Source organism: Amphiprion ocellaris, chromosome 17 (assembly GCF_022539595.1).
Source record: "Amphiprion ocellaris isolate individual 3 ecotype Okinawa chromosome 17, ASM2253959v1, whole genome shotgun sequence".
In the NCBI taxonomy this organism is placed as follows: domain Eukaryota; kingdom Metazoa; phylum Chordata; class Actinopteri; family Pomacentridae; genus Amphiprion; species Amphiprion ocellaris.
The window spans coordinates 11988494-12000654 of NC_072782.1; the positions used below are offsets into that span (position 1 = coordinate 11988494).

General features: G+C 40.4%; 1 protein-coding gene across 11 annotated transcripts in view; it reads left to right on the plus strand.

Annotated features, from left to right (window-relative positions):
- nedd4l (NEDD4 like E3 ubiquitin protein ligase) overlaps positions 1 to 12161 on the plus strand; it is a 53743-nt gene that overhangs the window by 26007 nt on the left and 15575 nt on the right. For 3 of the 11 annotated variants that reach the window (XM_055019272.1, XM_055019274.1, XM_023283085.3), the window contains 10 exons: positions 366 to 416; positions 1837 to 1898; positions 2152 to 2269; positions 3162 to 3316; positions 4375 to 4510; positions 4635 to 4823; positions 5008 to 5085; positions 7369 to 7428; positions 9148 to 9285; positions 10278 to 10454. In XM_055019272.1, coding sequence (XP_054875247.1) covers positions 366 to 416; positions 1837 to 1898; positions 2152 to 2269; positions 3162 to 3316; positions 4375 to 4510; positions 4635 to 4823; positions 5008 to 5085; positions 7369 to 7428; positions 9148 to 9285; positions 10278 to 10454 — 1164 coding nt within the window. The remainder of the gene's footprint in view (positions 1 to 365; positions 417 to 1836; positions 1899 to 2151; positions 2270 to 3161; positions 3317 to 4374; positions 4511 to 4634; positions 4824 to 5007; positions 5086 to 7368; positions 7429 to 9147; positions 9286 to 10277; positions 10455 to 12161) is intronic. The other 8 variants (XM_055019273.1, XM_023283094.3, XM_055019269.1 and 5 more) reach the window with 6 other exon arrangements.

Consider the following 12161-nt stretch of genomic DNA (forward strand, 5'->3'; position numbering starts at 1 on the left):
TAACAAACGATGCAAATGTTGTGTGATATAGTTTAATTAAACGGTAGAAAAAAAATGATCAATTTCTCTTTACAGCCTTGCTAATATCTGAGATTGTTAGATCTCCACAGGTGTTCAAAAGTAAGGCTAGAGGTTATTTCTGGATGGAGCTGCCTATGAAATGAAAATATTTTTGTCTTTCTCTCTGTCTGTGGCAAATACACACAAAACGCTAATGGGTATTCTGGTGCACCAAGTAATTTACCTCAACATTGTGGTTTTCCCCTCTCTACCCTTGCTGGAAATTTTGGTTTTTCCCAGACGCTTAAAAAGCTGTTGCTTCTAAAATTACACTGCTAAAGGTGACCTTCTTTTCTCTCTCCTAGACCAGAGATGATTTCCTGGGACAAGTTGATGTTCCTCTCAGTCATTTGCCGGTGAGTTATTTACAGACTGACTGCTTTAACACTGTTTTGAATCCTCAGCTGTTTCTTATCTTCAGTTTTGCTGTGCCTGATTAACCTCTTTGAAGGTCAGGCAGAGTGTGTGCGTGGGTGTGCCTGTCTTGAGTGTGAGAAAGTGCTAGCCACACAAGTACCGTTTTGTTGTGATCAAACAGCACTCTCCTTGTTAGAAATGGAAAGCGGGCTGTCTAGAATGTAAACAGAGTGAGAGTCCTGAGGGCGGCTACCCTCACTGCCAGTGGAAAAAGCTACACTTGTCAGATTCACACACTCATACATACTTGGAAAGTGTGGCGTGTTGGGAGATAACAACAGCCTTTGAAAACAACAACATGCAGAATTTGTGTGTACTGCTTGTTTTTTTTGCGGTTTGTATTCGATGTAAATAGACACCAACATATCGTACTGAAGCTGCAGTGCCCCTCCTCAGTTGTGAAGTGTGCCGTCAGCCTGGTTTTAGCTCCCTGAAGTTCTCTCTAAGTTGTCAACCTTAAAAGCCTATCAGTAAAAGTTGTTGGGGTTAATTATTAATGTCCTATTTGGTTCCCATAGGTCTAGGAAATTATTAGTAGATAAAAGCTTCAGCTGAGTCATGTTGAGAGGTGAGGCCTGTAGGACAAGATAGAGAATATTTGGTCCTGATGCAGCTTAATGCTGTCTGCTGCTGAAAATCCTAATTTAGCCAAACAGAGGGGCTGAGTGGCTACATGTTATTGAGATTTTTGCCTTCTTAATAGTGGCTGGACATTACTACAGTCTAGCTTCTCGTAGAGTCTTTACTTCTTGTGAATTAGGACACTGATGCTGACTCCTGAGAAGTGATGTGGTAGCTACATTTGCCTCGTGGAACCTTGAGCTCCACTTTCCAAACAGTTTCCTGCACTATACAGCAGGCAGTTTTGCCCCAACTCATTTCATACGCCTGTTTTGAAAGGAGCCCAACATAAGGCTTTAACAGCAGTGCTTTAAAGCAGTTATTTAGATTATTTATTTGCAAAGTCAGAATCAATTCTAAATGTCAAAGGTGTTTCATCATATCTCTGATTTTCTTTCTTTTTTTTTTTTTAAAATTAACCTTTTTAGCATTCAGGATTACACTTTTGATATGGAAATCAACAGTCTCATTCAGTGGTATCTCACAGAGCAGCCAGTGTGGACTGGTTTGGCCCAGTCATAGAGCAGCATGAGATTGCTGTGAATTACAGAAGACCTTTCTGCTGTTCAATATGTAACAGGAGAAGCTCAGCATTGCATAATGATTCTCGAGTGGCTGTGCAGACGGTCGCAGCCATGCTGTAAACTGCAGACTGTGATATTTTGGCAGTCTATGATGTGTATTTTCTTGTTTGTTCTATTGAGTGTTGTCAACAAATGCCTCCTTTTAATTTGACAGACTGAGGACCCTGCTATGGAGCGGCCGTACACATTTAAAGACTTCCTTTTGCGGCCAAGAAGGTGAGATTTGCTAGGTGCAACAAACAGGATTTGACAAATAGTCTGTGAAAATAGTTCCAATAAAATAATTTCTTTGATGGAAATGTCAAGTTTGGGAGTGACAGTTTGGAACACTATATAGACTCTGGCCACATTAGCAGTAAGCAGCAGAAGTATGTTTATGTGAGTGTCAGTTAAACACTGAAGAAGAGATACCATCTGGGACTAATAGGCCATTTGGAAACGCATGAACATTTCAAAGCATTTTGAGCAGATGTTATTCTTCTAGTCACAAGTCCAGGGTGAAGGGTTACCTGCGTCTGAAGATGGCCTATCTGCCCAAACAAGGAGGACATGAGGAGGAGGCAGGAGAGATGAGGGAGGAGACTGAGGTAAGATCTTGGCCACTATTGTTGTTGAGTTGGTTTAAACTGCTGACTGAGCATTACCTAAGCCATTCTTTTGACTGTTTTTCATAATAACATGAAGCCAAACCAGACTCTAGTTTTATGCTTTTCTTCCACAAAAAGACAACGTAGTTCTGAGCTTCAAGACAAAAGTAAATGTCCCACGTTGGCCCAATAGAAATGTGAGAGCAGCCTTTACTAGGAGTGAGTGAACAAAGGAAGACTCTTCGTTTGCTTCTTTTCTCTGAGAATTCATAAAGCATCTTGCTGCCAGAATCTGGTAAAAGTCTTTTCCAGGTCAAAGTCTGGAAAGACCATTTAAAATGTGGCCTGCTATTTGGAGAAATAAGAGCTCCTCTTTTTTTTAATGTGTGTTCTTGCCTGTGTGTTCAAGTGTGGAGTTGGTGTGAGTTGTGAAAGAGGGCATGATAAGTTTACATTTTAAAGCAGCGAAAGGTTACTCAGATAAGATGACATCTAGCAACGTCCCTTCACTACAGGTTCAGTCTGACCTTCACTCTCTTTATTTTGGTTTCCTTCTCTGCACACGAATGCTTAAAAAGAGTTCAAGTGTGTCCACTTTGGTAGTGATATTGACGTCCAAACATTAGCTCAGTCATGCTCAGAAGTACAAGCTTAAATAAATGACAGTCGGTGTTAACTAAAACATTTAAAAGCACAAAACAGCAGTAAGAAATAATGTAACCAAACACACCTTTAATGTATTTCTTTGTTAAATCACCTTTTATAACGGATGCGGTTGCTGATGTTAATGTGTGTCTGATATGCAGCTCACTGGAATGTCTGTGATCATATGATCTTTGGCCTGAGCTACCAGTCACTCAATTATGTAAAAAATCTTGACTTTCTATTTCAGGGCTGGGATGAGTCTGCAGACTCAGGATCCCAGCGACCCCAGCAACTGCTGCCCCCTTTGCCTCCAGGCTGGGAAGAAAAGGTGGACAACCTGGGACGCACCTACTACGTCAACCACAACAACCGCACTACACAGTGGAAACGGCCCTCCAACATGTACGTCTGATCTCTTGAGGTTTTGGTAGCCCTGCACATAAGCGATATAGGCATGTAAATGATGAATCAATAATCAAGTAATTACCATTAATAATTTAACAAATTAAAAATATATTAACCAATATGGCAGAAGAGGAGGGACATGCATGTCAGGAAATGTAGATTAGCTGTAGCTTCTTACTGTTCAATACTGTAGCGACCAGCAGTCCATGTTGACAAGCAGGGAGCAGTATGGAAGTTTTGTTACTACAGTGCCACCATGAGAAAGTGTTCTGTGATGCCTAATGCCAGCCTGTCATCGCTCACAACTTGTCGGCGCTCTAATACCCAAGTCATTAGAGATCTCAGTGTCATGTCATGTAGGCGGATGGATCGGCCTTTTTCACATGCATCAGTTAAATCAGGACACAAAATGATGCCCACTTTGTTCATTTTGTGTTTTTGTTTTAGCCAATATTGATTACATGGCGACTATGAAGCAATATACAACAACCTGTTCACTTAGCAAAACAAAACAAAACGTGGACATTAGGAGAAATAGCTAACCTTTCTGAAGGTAGCAAATTCTGCCCAACCACACATTGACACACATAGATTTTTATACATTTTATGTTATTTTTGCACTTAGACAAGTTTTTTATGGATTGAACAAATCTAACATGTTTATGCTAAACTAAGCTAATCCCCTTCTGTCTTAAGTTTGTATATAAGGGCTAGATAAAAGGAAGTTATCAATCTTTTCTTTCAAAATAAGTAAGGATATTTCTTAACATTTCCTTTCTAGAAATTAAACAGCTGAGATGAAACAATAACTTAATCGACACATTAGCCACACATATTATGCCCTTAATTTTTAGAATAAGTCTGCAAATCGAACTGATTAGTGATGACTTAAGCTTAAATTAGCTTCATCTTACATTTTTGATATTATTAGTTTTCAGCCCTAGTTACTAACTTTATCCTACTCGGGACTGTCAATAATGCCTTAGCTACTGATTTGATTATGGTTTTCATTTATATGTGAAGTGGGGTTTCTAATATCACTTGTTCTTTCTCAGGGATGTGATTTCAGAGACTGAGAGCGACAATCAACAGCGGCAAATCAACCAGGAAGCACACCGCGTCTTCCGTTCGAGACGCCACATCAGTGAAGACCTTGAGAACGAGCACCTGGAGCCCAGAGACATCGACAATGTGAGAGAACAGACCATAGACATGCATAAAGTGTACAGACACACTGAGCCACGGTCGTTCCAAGCGATTTGGTCAAAAAACATTATTACTGTATTATGGTTGTATCTCCTTGTTGTTCCCGTAGTCCTGGGAGCTCATCACAGAAGAGGATCCTAACGACAGCTTGTCCCAGTCACTGCCCGGTCCCTCCTCCATCTTGACCTCACAGCACCCGCGAACACCCGTCACCCAGGAGTTCTCTGAAGATTTAAATCTGAGGCTGTCTCTTACTCCTGATACTAATGGCGAAGTGCCAGGGCCCAGCTCTGCTCTGGTGAGACTAAAACACTGTAATTTGACGTAGTCAAAACCTCAGCCACTCCACATTTAAATGAATTAATGGATTAAGTGTAGGCAGTCAAACACATTTCCAGGCCAGTACTTTTTTGTTAAGCATTAGAGTGACAGGCAGTGCTAACGATAACATTTTTACTCCCTTCCCTGCTTACTTTGAACAGAGCCAGCTGTCAAACAGACTCCGTTCTTCAAGTATGACGGATGGCGTCAGTGATCAGGCCCAGGCTCCTCCTCTTACGGTACATATCTCTGAACCCTTGATATTTCAGTAGCTTGTTCACTTTCTTCTTTTAATTCCTCCCTTTCCTTGTTACGTAAGCAGGTTGGTATTGTTGTGTCATTTACCTCCTGTCTGTCGGCATGTCTCAGTGCTTTGGTTATACCACATATGAAATCACCTTCTTTGCTCCTCCTTGCATTTAAAATTTCCACCTGATCATACTAAGCAGATGTGGCTACCTACTCACCCGTTCTTCCGCCTCTCCTTCAATTTTCCACTTATTCTACTTACTATGCTTTTTGTCTATGTAGGATCACCACACCTCCTCCTCTCTCATTACTGCTTTCTGCTCTTTGTGACTCACTTGCTACTATGTTTGGTGTATTGTAGAAATGTTGGCTTTACAGCTGTGTGCCATCAGAATAACTATACCCGTAGGAACCTTCGATAGGCACGCAAGTTTAAGGACAGCACCATATCAGTTCAGGCGTTCCCTATAGAGTCCTGAGTCACAGCATCAGTGGAGATTCAGCTCAACAAACAGTCACAAGACCTGAATCAGATGTTTGTCACACAGCTGAGTCACTGCAGCGAGCATTGGAATTGTCAAGCCAAGGAAAAGTATAAGTGCTGATGTCAGTCTTTCCCTTGAATGATAAGTTTCTCAGGACGACAGTTGGGAAGCCATCTGAGGGGAAATATAAACTGCATTCGTTTTCTTTCTGTCCCGGGTTTAATGATTACCCGTGGGTGTAGTGAGCAATTAAGTATTTAAAATAGAAAGACCCTTTCCTCAGGAATAAACAGTATTCTTCGATTGTGTTTGTGCAAGGACCTATAAATATATAAACATATAGGTACATCCAAGCAATTTCTTAATGATATTACATGTGCATCAAGGTGGATGGGTGCTACTTGTATTTGCCAGTAATTTTAGGATTGTCTTTTGGATAAAGATAGCCATGACTTGTAATGAGAAGTTTGTGACAGTACATTTTTCATAATCACTGCTATTATACCATGAATACAACTCAGCTCATCCAGTGGATTTATCTCATCCATCCTCTGTAATGTGAAAAATATTTCTACAGTTAACGCGGCGTTGTAGTAATGGTAGATTAAGCTCAGTCACCCTAAGCGGAAACGTGGGAAAACTAGAATTCATAGGTGACTTGAGATGGCTATTTTTATTATGAGTGCAACTTTTTTTTGCTATACTAAAAGAATGGAGGCAGCAAGTGTCTTAATGTATTTTACTTTGCCTTTATTTGTAGCTTAGTCATTATGTGATTATCCGAATACAGTGTTTTGTTTGGAAATAAATGATGGCCTTCATAGTAGGCTGAGAGGTGGCTATAAATTTCAAAGAAGTTAAATGCAGGTCTGAGCATATGTGTACACATGCATTTTTGCTTTCTTTTGAGTTTGACATTAGAAATAACAGTGGAGATCCTTCCTTACTGCAGTTAAAAAGCTGAGTGCTGTTATAGCTTTAAAGTGACTGTCAGGTTGCTCGTTGTTTTCCAAGTTACATAGTTTAAACTAAGCATAATAATACCCAGTACACATTTTTGTAAAAAACTATTGTCGTCTTACTTGTGGCACATCTTGCTTGGATGACAAGACAGTTTCTCTATCATTTTTCTGCATTTGATCATTTTCTTAAAGGTGACATTTCAGATTGAAACTCCTTTTGTGAACTTCTGGGCAGTAAATCACTTCACTGCTCTGGCGTCTTGGGCTCATAACTATTTTCTCTGACTGGTGTTCTGCAGCCTCAACATAATTTCCTACTTGGGGTGAAATTAAAGATGGTGCACTGGCCGGGGATTAAATTTACAGTTCAGAGAAAAGAGTCTCCCCTCCAACAGGAAAATGCGAGCATGATAGACCCTGAGACTGAGACTGCCTTGATTTTTTTTTTCTTTCTGCCTTAATATTAAAGTTGATTTAGTTTCCAGTTTACTGTCCAAAAGTACCCAACACCAGCAAAATCTGCCTCTTGTGTAATCAAATCATCCAATCACAACCGCAGTTTTTCCCCCTCTCTTCGTGTGCTTCATTTGGTATCTCTTTTATTTTTTTGAAATTCACAGCCACTACACTTTTCCACCCTGGCCCATAATCACAAAAGTCTCCTCTTTCTGCCACTCCTCGCCTCCTTTGAGAATGAATGCCCCACTTTGTCCATTCAGTTTTCCCTCACTCAGCCTTCACTACTTGCCCCTTTACTTCCACTCTGGCATTGAAAACATAACGTACTGTGAACTAAAGACCGTCTTCCCCTGTTGTCTACCACCAGCAGAGGTCCCAGACCAGAAGAACAAGAGCTCAAACTGTCTCAGGTGGTGAGGAGCCCATGGTAATATCCCAGTTTATGTACAGTATAAACCCTGTCAGTCATACACCCCGTAGTTGTAGGATGGACTTTATGGCACATGACTAGTTTTGTGAATAGCTTTCATAAAAACGTGCAAAACCACATGAGGGTTTTCACTCATTTACACTCCTGTATGTACTGTTACATATCCATTGTTTGGCTTGTTCCTATTCAATAAAGCACCATACGAACATTTTGAAATATGACACATAATATAAAAATATTACCTAAAATTTTCTTTCTGAAATGAAAAGCAGAAATTTAAAAAATGCTCATTCACATGTACATACTTTGTGACAGGTGATTGATTTGTTCTGTAATATGATCAGTGCCAGTTGCACACTGTACATGCCTAAATAGCTTCTCCTGTATTTAGTTCTTTTATAGCTGATATTGTGATGTGCTGAAATGCTAGGTTAGAAGAGCAGTTATCTGTGTTACAGTGTGTGTTTGTGTGTGTATGTGTTATGTCATTTGATTATAACAGGCAGTTTGATACTCAATAAGTAATGCCACTGATCAAAAGCCATCACTAACAATTAATATAAAACGTGTTTGTTGTTCGACCGTGTTGTTTTTGCACAGTGAAATCTGAAATGTCAGCGGTTTATGTTGTGATCAACTGGTTGACTATTTCAGTAATGTTTATGCTGCAAAGGGTTAATGGTTCACTCAGGAAAGCAACAATGATCTACTACTTTTCCCATGTGGTATTTATTTTAGTGCCAATCTGTGTTTCATTGTGTTTTGTGGGTGAAAGTTGACTCCAAATGCGTATAAGACTTAACCCTCTGAACTGCAGGCAGTTTCTAGGTGTTTTTCTTTGCTCCCATCACATTTTTACTGACTGTGGGGTTGTTTTCACTGCAGTATAAAGTCCCGCACCTTTGTGGAAACAGCGCAACCATGCCTAGAAGTAGAGAAAAAATCCAAATGTCCTTTGTGCAGTATTAAACATTTATAGTGCCATGAATCATTAAAAAAAAACTTCTTTGATTACATATTTTACAAAACCCCCAATCAATATGTTCAACATTTGTCTTAGTGCCGGTGACTATACATACTATAGATATTTTTCTACACAGTCTGCAGTTTAGCCAAGTCCCTGAATTTTTGTCACATGATTGTTGGTCGCAACAGATGAACTTTTTGGTTGGGCCAACATGTAGAATACAGTGATTTTAATGAAATATCATGCTGTTAAGCTTAGATTTTGTTAATGTTCCTGGTGGAATCGAAAGAAGCACATGATTTCAAGGTTTCAAGGGTCGTCAAAAGTTAAAGATCTGAAAATTCTGTCTGGTTTCATGATTTCTGGCTCTGATAAAGAGTGCTAATTTAGAATTTTTTTTTTTAATAGGTGAAATGCCTTTCAAACCTGCAAGCAGGTTTTGTGGTTCAGAGGGTTAAATAGCATCTTTTTTTCATGTTGTTCTGAAGTGTTTCCATACTGTGCAGCTAGAATGGGAAAAGATTTCCAAGCCTTTGTGTTGCTGGTAGATGATAAGAAAAAAAACATGTGGTATGTTGGAAAAACTCTGGTTCTCAAGTCAACTTTATTGAAAACACATTTCTAATCAGTTGTCTCTTTCCCTGCAGAATCATTTAAGAATATTAAAAGATTCCCTCCACGTGTCTTTAAGCACATTAGTATGTACTGATTAGCTGTCTTTGCTTTGCTCTCTCTCTACACTTGGCCAGTCTCCCTCGGCGACTGCTTACACCCTGACCACCCCTGGCCTGCCCCCTGGATGGGAGGAGAGGAAGGACGCCAAGGGAAGAACTTATTACGTCAACCATAACAACCGCACCACTACTTGGACTAGGCCAATTGTGCAGGTACAGCAGGTCTGAAGGCTGGCTGTCGGGGTTGGCTGGACTCTGTGCATGGGACTGGACATTACCTTGGTCCCTGTTGTGGCCTTGGCCTGTGTGTCGGACCTCTACTTCCTCTATTCCCCGTTGTGTTTCTCTTCTGTGTAGCTGCAAAGAATGACGGAAAGAGACACATCTTTGAAACCTCAAAGTCTCTTTTTCTGTCTTTCTCTCTGTCTGTTTTCCTGCTCTGTCCAACTTTGCTGTTCGTCTTCCTTCTCTTGTCCAGCATTTTGTTTGATATTAGGATGAACTCTGTATTGGTCCCTCCTTTCTAAACCTTGGCATGGAACTGCAACCACCACTCTTCCCTCCCTTTTCCCATTTCGCCCCTGTTTTTCCACTCGTCTTCCCCTGTCTTTCTGTCTGCAAATGAGGCAGCTCCACATAGTCTGAGCTCGCGGAGAGACGGCTTCATGGGACTGGCTGTATGTTTGATGCTCATGTCTCTCTTTAAAATCCACACTTTAATTTGTGCTTTTTCCCGAACGCCGCCTGCTGTATTATACCTGTTCATCAACACAGTCTCCTCATTCTTTGGTTCTCAGCTTTTTTTGTTATTACTCAGAAGGAGAGGATGCTGCCAAACGATTTACATAACAGTGTCGTAAATGTGGGTTTACTCATTGTGCCTGCCACTTAGGCTAGGGTTTGAAAGTACTGAAGTAGCACTAACTCATGTCGAGTCTTTGTCCCTGTTTTCTAGTTGGACATGTAGTCGTAATATTTTTTTTATTTTGCATTTAAAATGACAAAGATGATTGTTTTCTCCAAGGCCCTAAATGCGCCTTGCTTTTAAGATTTTAGGGACTCATTTCCTGAGAGAAAAAGCTCGCATCCAGACCATTCCGGTGCAGACAAGCGTCTTTGACAGCATGAAGTTTTGTGTTCGCAAACAGCATTGCTTGCTTTATTCCCGCCCCACTTAACCTCAAAAGTGCTGTTCTCACTGACAGCTGACTGAAGACGGAGCCAGCACCTCAGCAGCAGCATCAGGAGGAGCGTCGGCCCTGACACCCGCATCCACCCCTTCCTCCTCTTCCAATGCCTCCAACAACCACCTCCATGAGCCCCAAGTCCGACGACCTCGTAGCCTCAGCTCCCCCACTGTCACCCTTTCCACCCCCTTGGAGGTGAGAGTCAGCCCTCTGTACTATCCCATTCCATCACACCTTTATTCTTTTCCTATTTTCACCGCCTGAGGACTGTCCTCTTTCTTTTCCAGTCTCCACCCTCCCCACACTTCCTTTTCATGCTGGTCCAAGGTGACCAAATCATGATCTTCACCTATTTCCATCAGTCTGTCCTTCATTTCCTTCTTCAGCATCACACCGTCTGCTCTGTTAGCGCTCCCCTTTTCAGGTGAACTCCGTCTTGATGCTGCTTCTTTCTCTTCCTGGCCTTGCCACACTTACGGAAATATGAATCTCATTGTTTGATCGCTCTGTTCTTCTCATCTCTTATTTTCATCTCTCCATTGATGATGATCTTCTTTCTTCATACTGCTCTTTCTTTGTTCTCATCAATGAATAATAGAAGTAATGGAGCGGCTATAAACAATGGTTTTTCAAGTGATATTTGTGCTTTATTCCGGCTTTGGTAATAGTGATCAGGAGGCTTTTGTCAACCTTATGCACCCTCGGCAGTCAGCATTTCATTCTGGAGCACGGTGTGTTTTTTAAGAAAGAACACTAACAGGATGAAACTGGTGTAAATTACTAAGTTATTGCTGCATAAATAAATTATTTACATTGATTGTAGGTCCCAAATGATTCTTGTGATTCACTACAAGAAACGTGAGGACACCCAAATCAATGATTGGAAAGCTAGTATCATTAAATTGAGAGGCTGTTGTTAGAAGGCAATGGTAAATACAAATTCTGTTGTTAGATGTTGTGGTTATTTTAGGATACAATTGTAAGGTATTACAAATTGTAAATAAGGGACATATGAGATATTGATTCCTATCCTGATTTGAAACTCACTGTTCATGTTGAAGTCACCCTTTCTTCTCTTCATAATAGCTACACAAACGTTGTAGCCATTATTGAGATTTGAGCTTCCAAACACAAGCCCTGCAAAGACTATAAGGATATCAGACGGTAGACATTTGCTGCTGCTGTCCCTCTGCCATACTCTGTTGGAGCTGTAATCTTCAACAAAACCTCAAGAATGTGCACATATATGTTTACACCAACTTTTATGAACAAGTAATTAAATATTCAGGACTAACTCAAGCGCTTCTCATACTGTAAGTCCTGGATTTTCAGCTGTTCCACACTAAAATGCTCCTAGCCAGCAGAAATCTTATTGAGAGAAGGTGTTTCTGTGGACAAATTGTATATGGAAGCCTCTGTCAACGTACACTCCACATGTTTCACTCTGCTTATCTAGTGGACATATTAAATGCTGCATTGTTTTGTGCTTCATTGACCTGAATATAAATGAACATAAGTGGTTTATGGAGAAATTAGACAAACTTGAAAAGGTTGTTTTTCATGAAACATTAACTTTTTCTGAAATTCTGTAAAGGGAGATAATGTGATTCTTACAGGATAGTGATGCTACAAACATATGATGGTCTGACAATGAACTCATCCTTAAACATCTATATAGCAGTGAGATACAGCACATTCTTTTATTTTTGGTATTGTGAATACATTTTGTTGATAGTACTGACATACTTTTACTTAAGTTTTGGATGCAGGTTACTCTCAGGGAGTGTTAATAATCCTCAGAACAGGTAGTTAATGTGTGAGCCACATGGCACTACAGGTAAAATATTGAAACGCCACCTTTTTAGGTCGTGGCATTATGCAAATCTAACGTGAGCGGAAAAT